The sequence below is a fragment of the Xenopus laevis genome, chromosome 7L (genome assembly GCF_017654675.1).
Source record: "Xenopus laevis strain J_2021 chromosome 7L, Xenopus_laevis_v10.1, whole genome shotgun sequence".
Taxonomy (NCBI): domain Eukaryota; kingdom Metazoa; phylum Chordata; class Amphibia; order Anura; family Pipidae; genus Xenopus; species Xenopus laevis.
In genome coordinates, this window is record NC_054383.1 from 40,351,898 (window position 1) to 40,371,716 (window position 19,819).

A 19,819-nucleotide genomic window follows, 5' to 3' on the forward strand; every position below is an offset into this window, starting at 1 on the left:
AATTTAATAAATTTAATAAATTAAAAAAAAATTATACATTTAATTCTCTATCTCATGTCCTATTTTAATGGCACAAACTAAAATAAGTGAATCGGATTTAAGGTGAACTTCCCCTTTCCTCTTTGCCCCAAATGGTACAATTAAATTGGATCATCATCCCAAGAATATGGGGGTATCACCGTAGTTGACATCTCTAAAAGGTTGGACCTCAAACGAGTGTTTGAACCGAACCTATATAAAGTGACTGCTAGAAGGATTGACCATCGGAACTAACCATCCCCATCCACAAGGTGTCGCTGTACCATGAGTTTGCGGTTACTATCTTTCTAGATTGTTTTCGTCTCTGTGCTCCAGATCGGGCCAAATCGTTGTCCACTTCGGTAATTTCCGCTGTGTTTTCAGGTCTGTGCTGTCACGCCGGCCTGGGCATGGCGGAGGCTGGGGTTTCGGCGGCGGAGGCAGTGGCAGAGACAGAGAGACAAGGCGGTGGGGAAGCTGAGCTCCGATGTCCTGGCTGGAGCGAGTCGCAGCTGCGGTCTTACCAATTCCAGACCCGACAGATCCCGCGACTGCAACACGGAGACCCCCGGGCAGAGGAGCTCATTGATAAAGAGGTGAGACGGAATAATACAGTCTGTCCGGCCTCTGTGACGTGTGCCCAAGTCTGACCAGTAGCGTGACATGGGTCATTTGTTAGAGCAGAGATGCCCAGTGATTCGGCTGCTTCTTATGGGTCGGTAAAAAGCTTGTGCCACTAGTTGTGAGTTGTGTCTGTGCCAGCCTCTGCTGTTGGCATTTCACAAATAGTTGCCTTGCAAGTTCCATAGGCCTCTGAGCTGTCATTCCTTCATTAGATTCCTAGTCACTTGGTCCATAGTCCTGCCACTGCTTCAGCCTCTGGTTCTTAACCTTAGCTGCCAGATGTTGCTGCACTACAACTCCCAGAATGCTCTAACATTTAAATCGATTTTAAAAAAAATGTTGAGCACTGTAGTCCAGCAAAAGCTGGGGGGAACAGTCTTAAATGAGGTGGTTCTCCTTTAAATTAACTTTTAGTATCTTGTAGAATGGCCAATTCTAAGATTGTGGATTGTGATAAACAGATTATGCTGATTGGATCAACTTTCCAGAGGATATATAGCGAAGCAAGATCCTATGTACAAGTTATTCTGAATTGAGAAAGCCAGTTGGATGACTGGTGAAACGTCTTTGAGAAAAACACTGCAAGTCCAGTTGATTTGACTTATTTCTATAGATATACCATGACCTGGATGAATGAGAACTTTCACAAACATAATTCTCTGTAAGGCTCTTGCTGCTGTTTATTATTCATCTTTCTATTCAGATCATCTCCAGTCTCTTATTCAAATCAAGACATGGCTGCTAGTGTAATTTGGACCCTAGCAACCCGATTGCAGAAATTGCAACTAGAGAGCTGCTGTATAACTTAAAGGAGAAACAAACCCTTAAATAAAAAAACCCCTACCCTACATAGACCCCCCCTCCCTCCTCCCCCCCAGCCTAGCTGCCCCCGGCAAATGCCCCTAACTTTACTTATCCCTCCGTGCAGATTCTGTCCAGCGGAGTTCACAGGCGCCATCTTCTTCACGTCGATATTCTTCGTAATGAGAAGGTAAACTGGTGCATGCACAATTGGAGCAATTTTCTGTTTTGCGACAACTGAGCATGCCCTGAAAATTCTCATTCAGAAGATTACCAAAAAGCTGACGATGGCGCCCGTGATCTCCGCTGGACAGAATCTGCACGGAGGGGTAAGTAAGAGTTAGAGGCATTTGCCTGGGGGAAGCGGGATGGGTATTTCTCCTTTAAAGGAACAGTAACATCAAAAAATTTAATTGTTTTAAAGTAATACAAATATAATGCAGTGTTGCCCTGAACTATAGTAGTGTTTCTGAAGCAAACACATCTGTTTTACCAGTGCAGGGCAACACTACATGATATTTTCATTACTTTAAAACACTTTAATTTTTTGGTGTTACAAATAAAAACTACAAATAATTAAAAATGAGAATTAATTGCAAATAATCTCAGAATATCACTCTCTACATCATGCTAAAAGTTATGTTCGAGGTGAATGACCCCTTTCAAAACCATGAGCCTTGTATTCTGTACAACACTGGTTGGTTATTGCTATAGTCAAGCTAGGTAAGAAGAAAAATTACCGGCACTCAGGACTGTAATGCAAGCGGGCCAAGCCCTGCATGTTCAAAAACATGCAGGGCTTGGCCCGCTTGCATTACAGTCCAGAGTGCTGGTAATTTATCTTCTTACCTATGCCGTTGGGGGTGCCGATCCACTCCTTTGCAGAGCACCGGACTAAATTTGACGTGAGAGGCCAGGGTTGGACAAATTACCTATAGTCAAGCTAGCACAGACCATAGCTATGAGCCTGATATCATCATCCTCAACCTCATCCTCTTACCTGTGAGCAGCATTCAAATGTAAAAAAAAAAAATTGGAGAGCAACACAAGCATGCAGAAAGTTCCTAGGGATGCCAATTATGTGATTGACTATTGGTAGCTCCTATTAGTGATGTGCGGGTTGGGCTACTCCTAACCCGAACTCGCCCACCTTCCGCCTCCCTCCACCCGCGCCTGAGTTTCTTTTAACGACCCGCCCCGCCAATGACGTCACAAAAGGTCCGGGGCGAGAGGCACGCATCTATAAAACTTCAACCCGGAAGTTGGTAGCAGGCATTTGGAAGGTCGCGAGCGGGGAGAGCAGTGAGAAGAGCTTCATCCGCAACCCGGTAAGAGGGCCCAAACCTGCCCAACCTGCGGGAACAACATACAAGGGGTTGGTGAGCAACATGTTTCTCAGGAGACACTGGTTAAGGCAGTTTCAGTATAAGTTTATGAAAAACCGTTTTATTCACTGGGTGTAGGGAACCCTAAAATGATTTTGCTGTGGGAGCAGTATCGCCACTGAATTCAACTAGGTATGCTTTGGGTCCAAAAGAGAAATTATACGGCTAATTGCAAGCAGCTTATAACATATGGAGCACAAATTAGCTATGAGGAGCATGAGGAGGTGTCTCAAAATCTTTGCCATCAGAAATCTCAGGAGTCCTTGTTATGTGGTCCTTGGATTTGTTCAGTTATGTAGTACTTTTTGTTTTAGGCACACAAATAACTTAAATAAATGTACACTTTGTATGTTGAAGAAGTACCTCCAGTACCGGTATATTGGGAAATTGTTTTGCAAGCCACAATTCATATCAGCCTTCCCTATCCTTTTAATAATGATGCTGTTTATATGCAATAGCTCCGGTCACGTCCTTCTCCTGCTGTATTTACTGCGTAGACTAAAATATCTCATCATTCACCAATGAGACCAATCCCAATCTCCGCCTTTTCCAGGCACCGGCTATATAAAGTGTGTAAACAATTTCTACTACTTGGGAGATTCTGCTGTACTTGTGGAATCTCACAGCAGTAATATTTTATGTGCATTAATATTTCATTAATTATTAATAATAGGCGGTGATAATATTAACTAAATACCCGATGCAAGAAGTACCGGTATTGGAACTTTCTTTTTTCTCCTGCTTTCCCAGTGTTCATTGTTGTATTACTCCACACAAAATTATTCTCATGAAATACGATATGAAATATGTTGAATTGTCATGGAATATCCTGCAGGCTAGAGCTTCCCACTTGGTTTTAAAGGGGATGTTCACCTTTAGAAATGCAGTGAATAGATTTGTGCGTTAAAATAATATTTTGCATTTTTGTGTGGTCCTCGTCCAGACTTCCTGCATTTCTTTGAGGTTTAAAAATCCTGTTGGGTGTGTACTAGTTATGTGCAGGTTGAGCTTTTCTCGAACCCCCGCCCACCAATACCCGGCTTCACTACTCCTTTTATAGACCTGTGCTGACCTGCCCCACTGAGGTTGTCGCAAAAGGGGTGGGACATGCAAGCGCGCGCCTATAAAACTGGAAACCGGCAATCTAAGGTTGCGGGAAGGGAGAGCTGGCAGTTGAGCTCAACCCCAACCAGCAAACAGAGCAGGGACGTTGGCCCGAACCCACCCAACAATCATTTCAAATCTTAGGATTTTTAGATGTCTGCCTAAGAAAAATAACTTTTCTTAAATGATTGTTAATGCAGTTTTATAGAGGAAGCAACAACAAAAATCCATAAAGGGACTGTATACTCCCTTTTTCAACATAGGTTCAGTGAATTGGGCTTGTGTTGCATATTCTTTTAAATAAGCAATATCTATGGTGCTTTGTAATTTCTTGCTTTAAACAGGGCAACATTTAAATGTGAAACCATAGCTACTTCTTGAACCCAAAGAGCAAAGTCAAACAAAGAGCAGTCCACTGTGAATCCCTTGGTTTAATGAGCTGCTCTTTATCCAAAGTGATAACATGTTGTAGCTCAAGGAAGAGAAAGGTTTATTTAGCCTGTGGGTTTCCTTGGGCTGGTTCAGAACCCCAAAAGAAAAAGGTGAGGAAAAAACAAATAGAAAAATAATAAAACTGCTCAGTGGTGCTTTTATAGTGAACCATTAAAAAAACTAAAAACCCAGAAATGTAGGGATGGAAGTAACCTTATCACAAACTGTGTTTTGAATCTTATTCCAGGAGCCAGTTGTTCTGACTGATACAAACCTAGTGCATCCAGCGCTAAAATGGGATTTGGATTATCTGGAGGAAAACATTGGAAATGGGGACTTTTCTGTGTACAGTGCCAACAACCACAAGTTTCTATATTATGATGAAAAGAAAATGGTCAACTTCAAGAACTTCAAGCCCAAGTCCAGCAGGGAGGAAATTAAATTTCCAGAGTTTGTAAATAAACTTAAAGACATACAACAGAGAGAGAGTGATGACAGGTAAGTTTAACATAAGTTAGCCAAATGTATACATTTATGTAGCCATCAGTCAAATTTAACCTTGATTCTTGTTAATTTTGAAAAAGACCAGCATCCTCATTTCCTGAAGATTGTATACACATGGTCCACCTATGTGATACACTTGACTGGAAATTGGCATAAGATGGCCAAATGCACTGATTCAGTCAGTCTGTCTTTGTATTTCTGAGCCTTTTTACAACAAAGTTGGCCCCTAGAGCACACCAAACAGGTTGTTTGTTTTGGGGAGACATAACTTTTCCACTTATTAGCACAAGTTCTTGTTGTGGCCCATCACAAGAACTTGTGCTAATAAGTGGAAGGTCATAACCTTGTCTGTCCTAATTAGTGGGGGGAATTAGGACAGAAAACGAATGACCTTTCTGCTAGTGCAGCAGTCCAAAAAATGTCTTAATGTTTTATAATTGGAAAGTTGCCTTCCGCTGCAGTGCATACATGCTTTTTGTGTCATGCTATGTTTTTAAAGCTCTATATTACTCCTACTACTATATGGTAGTCACAATTTTCTCCAGTTTCACCACTCTTTCTCCAGTAACAGGTCATGTTACTTTGCTGACAAATTGTGTCTATTTTTAAGTACTTTGAATATTAGAACTATGATGTGGGAAATGACCTATAGTCCAGCGTTGGGTTGGGTAATGGTGGTCAGTGGGTTGCGGATAAGGCAGTTGCAGGTCAAGTAGCGAGTCCAGGCAGGTTTGGGTTGTATTCGGGTTTCAAAAATTTGTTTCAAGCTGCACTCTAAAGTAACCTACAGAGACCAGCCAGGAGGTTATAACCACCTTTAAAGGAGAAGGAAAGACTTGCAGCACTTGGGGGTGCCGAATGTAGGCACCCCCAAGTGATTGCAGTTACTTACCTGAAACCCTGGGCCGGTGCTCCTATCAGCAGAAAACTGCACCAACCCGGGGTTATACCATTGAGCACCACAGAGCAATCTTCTTCCATCTACCTCCTTCTTTGCGCTATTTCGTTCAACTGCGCATGCGTTTGCCCCGGTAAATTTGAAGAAAGAATGCGACGGAAGAGGATCGCTCCATGGTGCTCACTGGTATAACCCCGGGCCTGTGCAATTTTCTGCTGATAGGAGTACCGGCCTGGGGTTTCAGGTAAGTCAATACAATCACTTGGGGGTGCCTAACATTTGGCACTCCCAAGTGCTGCAAGCCTTTTCTTCTCCTTTAAACTGGAAATGTAGAGCAGCTAAATCAAGCTAAATGGGGCTATTTAATTTAGCATCCTTGCATAGAGATGACCATTAAGCTTGGCCCCTCACCAACTGAGAAAGCTGGAAAGTATGTTCTGCTGTATGGGGCCCGATCAGCCAAAGAGTGGAATGCAAATAGACTGTATGAGTGTCTTTACCTTTTCATGTCCACCTTCCATTATTCCATGGCTGATCTTATGCAAGGAATCAGAATAGCTGGCCACATTATTAGAGCTACAGCTTAATTGTGTTATCTATTTGTTTGTTATACAAATATAACTTATGTTTTAAGTAATTTGTGGAGGTGTGCTTATCACACTTTGCAGAGGCCCAACTCGGTGTCTGTAGCCCAAAGGATCTGCATGCTGTGCCTATAAAATTCTAGTCTTGGCCAAAACATTTTCCTTTTTATCATTTCACTATTAATTTATAAAGATCTTAATATTAATATCAGCTTTTGCCCATGAGACCAAAGTCATGTTATTATGTTTTTTTAAATAGACCTTCTTTTGCTCTAAAATACTCGTTAAAAAAAGTAAATAATTACCTTGTCAATAGAACAGCAATTTACGTCAAATAGATTTCAGTATTACCCTTTGTGCATTGTATTTTTCATTTGGTAAAGTATGAAATATTGTATATTCAATACTTCTATGATATTTGTATGCCATATGCATATCACAGTCAATCAATTCTGCTCAAACATAATGGCTTGACTGAATGGGAGATCTTTGTGCATTATGGTTCTACTTACCTCACCATTTTAGATGTTAAAGGTGTGGTTCACCTTAAGGGTAGGACTTCACGGACGATTTTGGAGCGATCCGACACGCTGCACAGTATTATCACGATCAACGCTGCGACACCATCCGACAATGCATTCACTTACCTTATTTCCGTTGCTTCCGATTTGACGCCTGCGTTTTTGCGCAGCACGTCAGACCGCTCCGTGAAGTCCTACCCTATAGGTAACTTTTTATAGTTTTATAATTATTTGTCTTTTTCTTCTGACTCTTTGCAGCTTTCAAATGGGTGTCACTGACCCCTTCTAAAAAGCAAATACTCTGTAAAGCTACAAATGTATTGTTATTGCTATTCCTCCTATTTCTATTCAGTCCTCTCCTATGCATATTCCAGTCTGTTATTTAAATCAATGCATGGTTGCTAGGGGAATTTGCAGCCTAGCAACCAGATTGCTTAAAATGCAAATTGAAGAGTTGCTGAAAAAAAGGCTAAATTACTCAAAAACCTTAAATAATAAAAGATTAAAAATTGCAAATTGTCTCAGAATATCACTCTCTACATTATACTAAAAGTTATCTCAAAGGTGAACAACCCCTTTAAGCTTTTTCCTTATTTAATTGAAACCAATTTGCCTACCAAAGCCAGATTGTAGGGATATCTAGCCCTGTGAGACTTTATTTTTTAGGGGGTTATTTACTAGACCTCAAATTTATCTGGTCGGACTTTTTAGGCGAAAACTAGAATTTTTTGTGGGGAGATTTCTTAGGAGAAAATTTAGAAAAAAACAGTTATTTGAAAGACACAGATAAAATCTTTTGGTTTTCCTTTAAAATGCACCTGAGATTATGCTTTCGTTGCTAGGATTTAATTTCACTTTTATTGTTATTGCTTATGAAAGATAAAATATGAATGTTAATACTGTATATATACAATTAAAAATATTTAGGCTTATTTTATGGAAACTGTGCCATTGTAAAATGCATGCTATGTTATCACAAATAACACAAACCAAACATCTTTTTTCATGTGACCTCAAGACAAGACATTGTGATTTGCATTGTTTGTTAAGCCTAGATTAACTTTTTAATTATTTTTTTAAATTGCCCAGGTTATATCTACAACAAACGCTGAATGATACAGTGGGAAGAAAAATTGTGGTGGATTTTTTGGGCTTTAACTGGAACTGGATTAATAAACAGCAAGCCAAACATGGATGGGGACAATTGACCTCTAATTTACTTCTGATTGGGATGGAAGGTAAAGTAATGTCCATCTGTTATCTTTTTTTTTGGTCTGGTTTAATCACATGATTGTCAGTAGGTTTTCTCTCTAAAAAAGCATTTAAAAAACAGATCTGAATGAAACTTTGAGAAATGCTTTGAGAACTGAACTCAATAGAGGAGAAAAATAAATAAAGACCCACACTCTCAAAAAGCACACTGTAGCCCTGTCCTGTCCATGTACCCATTTTACAGCTGTATAACCTCTTCTTCAACACAAGTTCAGTGATGTGGGCTTGTTCTGAATCTTGTGCATGTAAATCTTGTGTCTGAAATTTCTGGTGTTTCTGAGTTGTGGGAGAAAAAACATGCAGATATTTTTCAAAATTACCAGTCCAAAGAAAAGCCCTCTGTATAGTGACATCCTCCTCACCTGAAAGCCTGACATAAACTGCAGCTTGGGGAAGTGTAGTTTAAACAGAGCTCATTATCTAAATGTAAAAAAAATCCTCCTGATTACATGGTGATTGAGAGGGGTAGTAAAGGTAAAAATAATCTGTGTTTTTAACAGGCAAACGTGAGGAGAATTTTGTTTAATTTCTGTTTTAAAACCCTAAATGCAATATACAGGTTCTGAATTCTACCAGTGCCAATACTAACCAAATACTAATGTTACTAATAACGGTCCCCACTATCCCTAATGTTTTTGTCTCTTACCAGCCCTTGTTTATCATAGACTTGTTAAAGCTTGTGTAAAATGCTTTTAATCTTCCTTTCGCAACACCCAGTACTTCTTTATGTATGCTCATAAGAAAAGCTGTCCGTTATGAAGAAGTATGATGCTATTGCTACTCGGTTTAAAGCAAGATTTCCTAGAAATGTTTTCCTATAATAATTCATAGGAATGGAAATTACTCTCATGAGTATGGCCAGGTATCTTCCATTCATATCAATGACCGGAACAAGGGTGTGTGTTTCTCCCCTTACTAAAATCCCCAGCGGAGCAACGCTATGTAACATAGTAACATAGTTAGTAAGGTTGAAAAAAAGACACACGTCCAATGTGATAAAGAGGTCTCAATTCACACAAAAATAACCAAAAAGTGATCATCTTATTTACTAAATGCTAAGATGTGGGCCTATGTGTTTTAGGAATAGGTAATTGCAAGGCATTAGATTTTGTTAATTTCAGAGAATCTGTACAGATAAATGTGTGGCTTAAATGAAAGAAATTCATCATCTAAACATACAGGCAGGTTAATTGGCTCCTAAAAAAAAAAATGACCGTAGTGTTTATGAATGTGACGGGGACTGTAGATTGTAAGATCCACTGGGAGTAATGACTGATGTCTGTATTAAAGCGCTGCAGAATATGTTTGTGCTTTATAAATAAAGCATATCCCAAAAATGTATTGAAATTAATAATTAGGTGCTGAAAATGTCTTTGAGCTTCTGCCCTATTTGTTAAAGAAGTAAAGAATAACCACTTAGCAGTAAAATAATGGGTTATTGTAATCAGTGCAAACCGCTTTTCCGTAATTTGGAGGGTGGACTGTACAGTGATGTTCTGACTAAGGTGTAAAATATTTAATATTGGGTCAACAAGATAATTTAAGCTTTGTTAGGGTCTGAGCTTGTGTGATGTCTGATTTATTTCTTTTACTAGCTTTTTATAGAAATAAGTTTGGTGGCACCGTTATAATGTGTATTGGTTAATGGACTGATAATAAATAAAGAATATCCAGTGCAGGGTGCAGTATTATAACCCAAGCTCACTTGGAATATAATATGGAATGGACTTTGAATTAATATCAGACACATAAAGATAATGTAATAATGTAAAAAAAAAAAATATGTAAAACATGCTTGCACTTTCCATAAGATATCACCAGAGTAGGAAGTGATAAGCTGCTTTTCCAGCATGCTTGCAAAAGTAATGTTTTTGTTTGTGAACACAGGAAATGTGACACCTGCACACTATGACGAGCAGCAAAATTTCTTTGCCCAGATTAAGGGATATAAACGGTGTATCCTCTTTCCTCCTGAACAGTTTGAATGTCTCTATCCTTATCCTGTCCACCATCCCTGTGACAGACAGAGCCAGGTGAGATCCATTTTTATTCCTCTTGCTAACTTGGGAGTACTTGCAGTTTAAGCGATGCTTTCATCTAATTTTTATTTCAATTTGATTGAAACTATAAGCAATTTATTTTAAATTGAAAATATTTAAAGGTCATTTTAAAGTAGTGGAAGCATGGGGTGAAAGACTATTCCAGTAGTCTATGAAGCAAAACAGATTGTTAAATGAGACCTGCTGTTTTTTATTCAACATGTTTATTATAATAATGCAATGCCATGGTTCTTATCATCTTGCAATGTATATATAGAAATAGAAAGATATCTGCCTTTGTGTGCACCAGGATTTACAGCCTAGCACAATGTATAAGCTATGCCCCTATAGAAACATAGATGGTCTTGCTGGTTTGAAGTTAGGTTGTAGTTGCACAGGGGGCTATATTTTAAGTGGCATAGGGCTGTTGGCTGTGGGAAGTGGCAGAGAGGCTTTATATATTAAAAAAGTTTTCAAGGAAATTCTGGGTTACTTGCAGTTAACAAAATCCAAAAACTTTTTTCTCTAGGTGGATTTTGAAAATCCCGATTTTGAAAGGTTCCCCAACTTCAGGAATGTTCTTGGCTATGAGACAGTGGTGGGACCTGGAGATGTTCTGTATATTCCAATGTATTGGTAAGCCACTTCACTTTTTAAAAAAAAAAAAAAAAAAAAAAAAAAATAACACTAGCAACAGTGACCCCTCTGTTCATGGGGAGTCAGGATGGAGCAAAGAACAAAAGGGTTCAAATTGGAAACATCCTAATGTGACTTAGCCTAAAATGTAAGCAGCTAAATCAGGTAAAGATCTCAAGGTTTGACAGGTCTAGATAGAGGCAGACCATGGTTCCTCTCAATCTTTCCGTTAACTTTTAGTGTGACATAGACATTGATATTCCGAGACAATTTGCAGTTGGTTTTTATTTTTTTGTGGTTTTTCAGTTCTTAAAGTGGAACTGTCACCCAGACATAACAAAATGTATAATAAAAGTCCTTTTCAAATGAAACATGAAATCCAAATTTTAGTTTCTATTAAAGCATGCATAGCTATTGTAAACTCATTTAAAAATCTCAGCTGTCAATGGTTTGAATGAGAGACTGAAATATGAATAGTAAAGGGCCTGAATAAAAATATAAGAAATAAAAAGCAACAATAATATTCAAATTGTAAGCTAACAGAGCAGGGGTCATTGACTCCCATATGAAAGTTAAAAAGATGTATAAGAAAACTATACAAAATAAATGATTAAGGTAACTGCAAAGTTGCCAGGAATATGGCATTCTGTTACATTCTATAAGTTATCTTAAAGGTGTACCACCCCTTTAAAAGCAATACATCTTTATAATTATTATTGACCGTTCAGATAGTGTTTATTCACTATTTGTTACTGACCGAATGAGCTATAATTCCTTTTAAATTCACATGACTTTAAAGCTCTGGACAATATTTTGTTCAAAAATGATCCAATGTTTTAATTTTTTTTTACATTTTTGGTTTGCCTCTAAAGCATTTTTGGAAGACCAGGCAGTCTATTATAAATACTTTTTTATCCTCAGTTGAATAATTTAAGGATTTTTTTAATCTAGCAGTGCACAAATTTAGTTAGAGCATAACTTTTTTCATTCAGTTTTAATTTTTTATGAGAATTGACTCCAATTAGACCCTTGTTAAGGGAGCTCGGTAAAATATCAGTTTAATAAGAATGTTCATCAAAATTCACACCAAAGGAAATTCAGCAGTTCTGTCTAATTCTGACTTTTAAGAAAAAAATAATATGCATTTTGGAGTTTTTAGTAATCAAGCTGCTTGGGTATTTTATGTGCGTTTTAGCAATATGAAATGGCATTCTTTTGTGGAGTTTTTCTGAAAAATAGTCTAAATACATTTTCTAATTTGGGAGACTAGAAGCCATGTTTAGCTACTATAATCATGGGGTTGTGTTCCCTGGTAGCTTGAAGGAAAGAAAATGATTCTGTTCATAGAGTGCTAGACGTGGAAAGAATGATTTATATTTGGAAGAGGAAGCATTATCCTAAGCCTGGCCTAAGCAGAACAAAGAGTGAGAGTGGGTTTTCCTATATAGTCTGTGTGTATTTTTCTGACCAATTTTTGGTATCATCTGAAGCATTAAGGAAGAGAGATAATCAATGGTTGAACTTGATAGATTTTTTTTTTTTAAATGATCAAATTTCTAGGGCAGCTGTGTTAACCCATTAGTGCCAAAATCACTTTGATCTTTAAAGGACAAAAAAAGCAAAGCATTAAACAGAGTTTTGGTACATGGAATTATATTGACATAAATAATTTTTTGCATCTCCTTCATTTTCTTTATTATTCGATATTTCTTGCACGAAAAAAATTTCTGTTTTTTTTAAATAAGCCTAAAAAGATGGTTAGGAATAGTATACCAGTCCATAGGTTCAGTAGCCCAGTAATAATAATATCCCAGACCTTCAAATTTGCCTCAAGCAGCTCCCCAGCTTTGATCTTCTAACGCCGTCTTCTGCATTCCAGCAGATTCAGAATAATTGTACTTAAGAATATCAAAATAACGGATTTTTTTATGGACTTTTAGGTGGCACCACATTGAATCACTCATGGATGGAGGGATTACTATTACTGTAAATTTTTGGTACAAGGTATGTATTTTAACAAATTCCTTTTTTGTCCCATACTGGTTGCTTGTGTAACAATAGCCTAAACTTGAAAAAGTTATAACGGCTCTAGACCAGTTAATGAATATATCAGCCACATAGTTAAATAAGTTGTGCATGGTAAATACCTAACTTTGCAGACCTAGAACTGGCAGAGATTCTAGCATGCGCATATTAAGCTACAACTGATAATCCAATGTAGAGGTGGGGTCTTTTATTTGTATCTTGATACATTGTCCTTAACTGGAGCAGTTATGTATTTGTGTTTTGTTTTTTTTTGCTTCATCAGGGTGCCCCAACTCCGAAAAGAATAGAATATCCTCTCAAAGCACATCAAAAGGTGGCAATAATGAGAAATATTGAAAAGATGCTTGGAGAGGCCCTTGGAAATCCACAAGAGGTATATAACATAATGTTTGAGGGATGCTATATAAAAATATTTGCAGCTTAAAGGAAAACTATACCCCAAACAATGTAGATCTCTATAAAAAGATATTGTATAAAACAGCTCATATGTAAAACCCTGCTTCATCTAAATAAACAATTTTCATAATAATATAGTAGTATGCGCCATTGGGTAATCCTAAATAGAAAATTGCCATTTTTTTTAAAAAAAAAATAAGGGCCGCCCCCTGGGATCATACTAGTCACTGTGCACACAAACACAGTAAATAAACTATATGTGTTAGGTCACATGAGCCAATTAACAGACAGAGTTATGTCTTTTGTTTTCACATTTCTTCCTATTACAGTTAGAGTTGTAGTATTTCTGGTCAGGTGATCTCGGATGCAGCACACAGACCATCACAAAATGGTGGTTCAAGACAAGAGATGTAAAAGGGCAGTTTTTACTTAAATATATATTCCAGTTTGGTAAGATTCTTTCATTTGTCATTTAATTTGATATAAACTATCTGTTGCTTAAGTATTCATTTTGGGGGTATAGTTTACTTTTAAGGAACAAAACATTATAAATGAATATTCGGCAGAGTATATATAAAAAATAATATAATATAATATATCTTCAGTATCCGCACTCCAATCAAGCAATCTCAGGGTGCACAGCCAATTCTCAATCATATAATTAAAGTTTGGAATAAAGCATTCCTGGGCCAGCACTTCCCTTAGTGAAACAAGTGTCTTTTTATTTTACACACATCACAGTGCTCCAACGTTTCGGTCCCTCTTGGGACCTTTCTCAAGGATAGTATACAATGTGCAATAAAACTTTTGTTTAGCACTGTGATGTGTGTAAAATAAAGACACTTGTTTCACTAAGGGAAGTGCTGGCCCAGGAATTGCACAAGTGCAGTTGCTGATAGCAACCAGTCAGAAATAAATTTTGAACAGTCTACTACAATTTACAAAGATATAACAAAACTCTTACTTGCAATTGTACCCCTGTTAGTAACTGAGCCCATGTGTGTATCATATATATCACATGTTGAACCTGTAACGCCTTATAGTCAAAATAAATTTTGGCAGCTGCATTATAAACTTGTTTTGCATCCAAACAGATTTGAATAGATTCAACAGTGTTTTTTTTATCATGATCATATGACTTTGGGAAGGAACCTTAATAATAAATGAAACATTTATTCCTATTGCATTTTTTTTCTCAGTCTGTATCTAGGGAATTAGCTCCTTAACTGCCATGCCTGTAACAATACTATCCAGAAACCCTGTTTGCCTTACCTCTCTTTCTAAAAGCAAGAGGAGTTGGTCCTCTTTGCTGTTATACACCTTTCTGGGAAAGTTTTCCACTAGATGCCTGAACATTGATGTTTGGATTGGGTTTCATTCAACCACTAGAGCAGGGGTCCCTATCTTTAGAGAGCAGCACAAGCATGCAAAAAGTTTCCATGCAGACTGACTGAAGGATCACTAAATGAGTGACTGCCAAATTTCGCAATCCACAGGCTGGGTGAAATCGAGCTGATCCAACTGTTGGCCCAGGTGCCATCAATTGGATCACACTTCAGGTATACTGGCCAATGTTTTGCTTGCCCAACGGCAACAAGATTTTCAAACCAGCCTGTTCTATATCTTGATAAAAACAGCCCAGATATCTGTCGGTAGTACTGCGCCATGGGCCCAATACATGTCCAGTGAGAAGCTACCAGGCAAAACATTGCAAGTCTAATTTGTCATTCTAAGTTTTAAACTCAATGTTGTAAGGCAAACTGGAAAAAACTGCCTTTGTCAAGCTCTATTATTTTTGCCATTATGGTGTCTGTCATGCATCTAATTTTTAAGTCTGAGCGAGCTTTTCCCTGAGCAAAGAGCTACAATGAAAACCTTGGAAAAAGTTTCCGACTGGTAACATGTATCATACAGCAGAAAGCATCCCACTGGCCATGCATAACACATATTAGCCTGCGCTGAATAATATCAGCTTTAGTCCAGTACTAAAGTGTTTTGGATTTTTTCTCCCTTAACAGGTTGGGCCACTGTTAAACACAATGGTAAAGGGTCGCTATGACTGATGCAACTGAACAACGACAACGGGTGGCATCGACGTCTGCAGCTTTTTTTTGTGGGTAAATGAGGAAAATACAGATATATTTAAACACTTTCGCTGACTGGTTTCTCCGATACCTTTGGGTTGCACCACTTAATTACTACTGTATTTACACTCTTTGAAGAAAGAAAGAAAATCCACAAAATAATGCAACGCTGGCTACTGTACTTTGCACTCCTTGCTAGACAGTGACTGAAATGTTACCCCTCTGCTCATCATCTGCATTCAAAGCTGTATCCTGCACCTATGCAGCGCTTCTAATACAGTATCTAAAGAGCTGAAATCATTATCACTTTTCACTAAATCCTGCTCTTATTTCTGTCAAGAGTAAAAGCTGTGCCGTATAAACATCAGCAAATGTGGCTGGTTGATCTTCAAGCGTGTGGAGCAATTGTTTATAAGCAGGTACCTGAGCAAATAAGTCTGCAAATAAGACAGCCTGGTCACATTGATTATGCTCCAGTCATCTAATTGCAAGGAGCCATGATGAAGGCTTCACTTCTTGGCCTGACGTACTCTTACAGTTCTGAGGGGACTGCAAGGCAACTGCAGTGGAATCCATACATTGGAAATCTGGTCAAATGTCTGTAAACTGCTTTTTGGCAACCATTCTTTCCAGGACACGGGCGTGCATATAGTTTATACCTTTTGTTCTGCTGCTTATTGCTGTTTTTCTATCCTGATGAAACTGCACAGAAGAATTGTGGACATTTATAGTGCCTACACCACTCTACATACAGGAAAAAAAGAACAAAATGATTTCATACCAGCAATCAGCCTTGTTTTTTTTAAACATATTCTGTGGTAATTTTATTACAAAATGATTGAGCCAAATTAGGCCACATCTGTATATCTTTTTGCTACCTTGCAGTAAGTAAGTAGTTGTACTAAGAGGGTGATAGGTATTTAACATTGTGAAAATGGCATGTTGTTATCTGCTTGTTCACACTGTTAACCTTGGCTACTTCTTGCAGCTAAAAGTGCAACATCTAAAAGAACTGTAATGTTGAAATGGTTTTTATGTCGGTTTGCTTGTAAGATGGGATTGCTGTGACCATGTATATTGGGAGAATGCAACTGTCACATAGCATTTACTTTGGTGGTGCTGTGCCCATTCTGAAATTGCGTATAACGACATGGGGCAAATTTACTGCACAATGATCCATTATATCTTTATATGGTTAATAAAGCTGCCAATCTACCCATTAATTGGCACTGAAGGGGGAGTCAAAGAGCAAGACTGAGACTTAATCATGTGCTGGCATGATAGGTAAATACTTGCTTCCCTTATTGGCTCGTACAAATGGAATAACCGAGAATAATCAGACCTTAAGATAACCACACACTGATGATTGTGAGGTGATTTAAATGTATGGGCTTGTGTCATTTGCCAACAGTCAGGTTATAGTGAAATTCCTCAGCCCACCTTATTATCAGTCTTGGCTGATCATGTCGGTTTGAATAAAATTAATCATTTGCAAACAGTTTACAACACAGTCTGATTTTGTTGCAAATGACATGCTGCTTGATGTGATCTGCCTGTGTGTGGACAGTTTAACTCTCATGCAGTCTTCAGATAACTAAATCAGTGTGAACTTACCCCTTTATGAGGGGAAAAAATCAGATGGTACATAATCTTATTGGTCAATTAATTACAGATAATGATTCATGGAACAGTGCATTACAAGCTTTTTAACCATTTATCACTTTATCTGTAATAGTCTTCAGCTATCAATCTGGTCCTTTGTACAGTACATATGTACTATTTTGCATTGCGTCGGTTTCTTTTTCACTTGCAAATAATACATTTTAAATAGCATTGTGTAATTTACTGTGAATGAAAGGGGCTGTTGTATTGCTGTGTCAATTACTGGTGATTATTGGGGAGGTTTGTGGAATTTGGCCCATTGTGCCACCCATATTCTATGGGTTTGCAGTGCCCTTTATAAAAATGATTTGCCATTGTTATAAAATAACCCTGGACTGATTTCAATATGAATAAATTATGTTTGTATTACGTTGTGTAACAATAATCCTGTTAATGCATTGCTCACTTGGAGCTTAAAGTCCCGCCGCCAGTGTTTGTGATTTTCTTCGGTCAGTCGGCTGATATTTAGGGGCCTGTAACATTTTGATCTTATTCAGAATGCAACATCTACCTGCTGCTACCTCTTAGTAAGTAACTGAAAGTCTGTGCCAGTGTCTTCAAATCAAATCCTTTTACTTTGGAGATGGAATTGACCAGGTGGGTCATGGAGTTTTTACTTGGTGGGAAGAAGCACAGCTGTGGCAATGCACTTATATTGCATTCAGGTTAATAGTAACTACCATAACGCTACAAATCAAGGCTAATGGCAGGCTATTTATTTGCCTGCATACAAACACTGATCCAATTGAAGTCTGCGGGGGAAAAACTGGAACTCCTTTAGGGAGGAAAAGATTTTTAGTACCTTAAGTTTTCATGTTATAAACCATAAAATAACATTTGGCCCTTTGTGTTTAATGTTACAGTGATAGTAAAACTTGTGAACCCATGGGCATCAGGTATCCCCACAATGAGCCCTTTGAATTTTTCTTCTAATATGTTTGTATAAAAATTCATAACGGAAAAAAAAACGAGTTGCCTGGTTCATAAAAATACATGACCCCAAAGGGTCAGTGTAATTAAATTAAACATGATGTAGTTTCACTGTCGACTTTTCTGCAAGGGGGAGCATTATATGTGCCATAATTGTTACTTAAAATCAAAATCCCAGGGGCGGCCATTTATACACTTGGCAGGTAAAGCCGACAAGGATCATACTTTGTCAGTCTCTATCCATTGCCTTCCTGAAATAAACTGTAAAGTTTTACTAACTCAAGATTCTGCCCTCCTTGGGTCAGGTATTGTTCTAGTAACAGCCATGCAACTTAGGAGTTTGTAAGAAAAGCACTTGCTTTGATGTGGTCCTTTTACAAAATACTTCCAAATGAGATATGTTATCCGCAAACCCATTATCCAGAAATCTCCGAATTACAGGAAGTTTGTCTTAATAGACTCCATTTTATCCATATAATCCAAATGTTTTTCTATGTAATAAAAAAGTACCATGTACTTGAACCAAACTAAGATACAATTAATCCTTATTGGAAGCAAAATCAGTCTATTAGGGTTTATTTAATGTTTACATGCTTTTCTAGTAAATTTAAGATAAAAAGATCCAAATTACAGAAAAATCCCTTTTCCAGAGAACTACTTATAATTTTCTTGTTAATAATTGTAGAAAATTATAGTGACAATTTAGGCCTTTATATGCATGTTTGCTTATTAAATAAATTGCTAAAATGCTATAGTTGTTTGGCGTCAGGGTTTCCGTTTTTTTTTTTTTGTTTTTTTACTATACAGTTCCAGTACAGGTATGGAACCAGTTATCCGGAAACCTATTATCCAGAAAGCTATGAATTATGCAAAGGCTGTCTCCCATAGACTTAATTTTATCCAGAATCCGATTTCTTTGAAATAATAAAACAGTACCTTGTATTTGATCCCAACTTAAATATAATTAATCCTTATTGGAAGCAAAACCAGACTATTTGGTTTATTTAATGTTTACAGGTTTTTCTAGTAGACTTTCTAGAAGGTATAACGATCCAAATTCCAGAAAGATCCGTTATCCAGAAAACCTCCAGTCCCGAGCATTCTGGGTCCCAAACCTGTATATATAAATCTTTTTATTTGCTATGTAATTCAGTAGGTACTGAGTCTGTATTGTGCTTAAAAGAGAAGCTACTCCGTGAACATTGTAGTTTTTTTAAAAAAAATATAGTACAGGTATAGGATCCGTCATCCAGAAACCTGTTTTGCAGAAAGCTCCGAATTGCAGAAAGGCTGTCTCCAATAGACTTCATAATAATTAAGTACTTCAAATGTTTTAAAATGATTTTCCTTTTTCTCTCTAGCAATGAAACTGTACTTAGTACTTGATCCCTACTAACATATAATGAATTATTTTTGGAGGCAAAACAATCATATTGGGTTTATTTAAAGTTTAAATTATTTTTAGTAGACTTAAGGTATGGAGATCCAAAATACAAAAGGATCCAGAAAACCCCAGATCCCAAGCAGTCTGTATAACAGGTCCTATACCTGTAAATAAAATAGTCCATATCTATAAAACTTTCATATAAATAGACATTTCATGAAAAATAAATATTTTTTATGTGCTTTATGGAAACACTGCTATTCTGAGTAGTAGGGTCGGTCAATTTGGCTAGTATGAAACCATGCTCACACAAACCAAGGGCACACATACATTCTAGATGAGCCACTGAATGGACATGGGCATGCCTATTACTGTAAGTATGGTAAGAGAAGAACCTCGTCTATAGCTAAAAGTAAAAGTTCAAAAAGTATATAAGGTAAGAAATCTTGCTTGACACAAAATAGAATAAAGTAAATTATATAATTGTATAAGTGCCCGT

At 37.5% G+C, this 19,819-nt stretch overlaps 1 protein-coding gene across 1 annotated transcript; it reads left to right on the forward strand.

Annotated features, from left to right (window-relative positions):
• The first annotated feature begins 273 nt into the window (after positions 1–273).
• On the forward strand, positions 274–17,375 carry hif1an.L (hypoxia inducible factor 1 subunit alpha inhibitor L homeolog). Its single transcript, XM_041568833.1, has 9 exons — positions 274–290; positions 403–614; positions 4,612–4,862; positions 7,961–8,109; positions 10,031–10,176; positions 10,712–10,818; positions 12,759–12,822; positions 13,127–13,237; positions 15,279–17,375. Exons 2-9 carry the CDS (start codon positions 429–431, stop codon positions 15,321–15,323), a joined length of 1,059 nt encoding a protein of 352 aa, XP_041424767.1. The 5' UTR covers positions 274–290; positions 403–428; the 3' UTR covers positions 15,324–17,375.
• Positions 17,376–19,819: the final 2,444 nt, after the last annotated feature.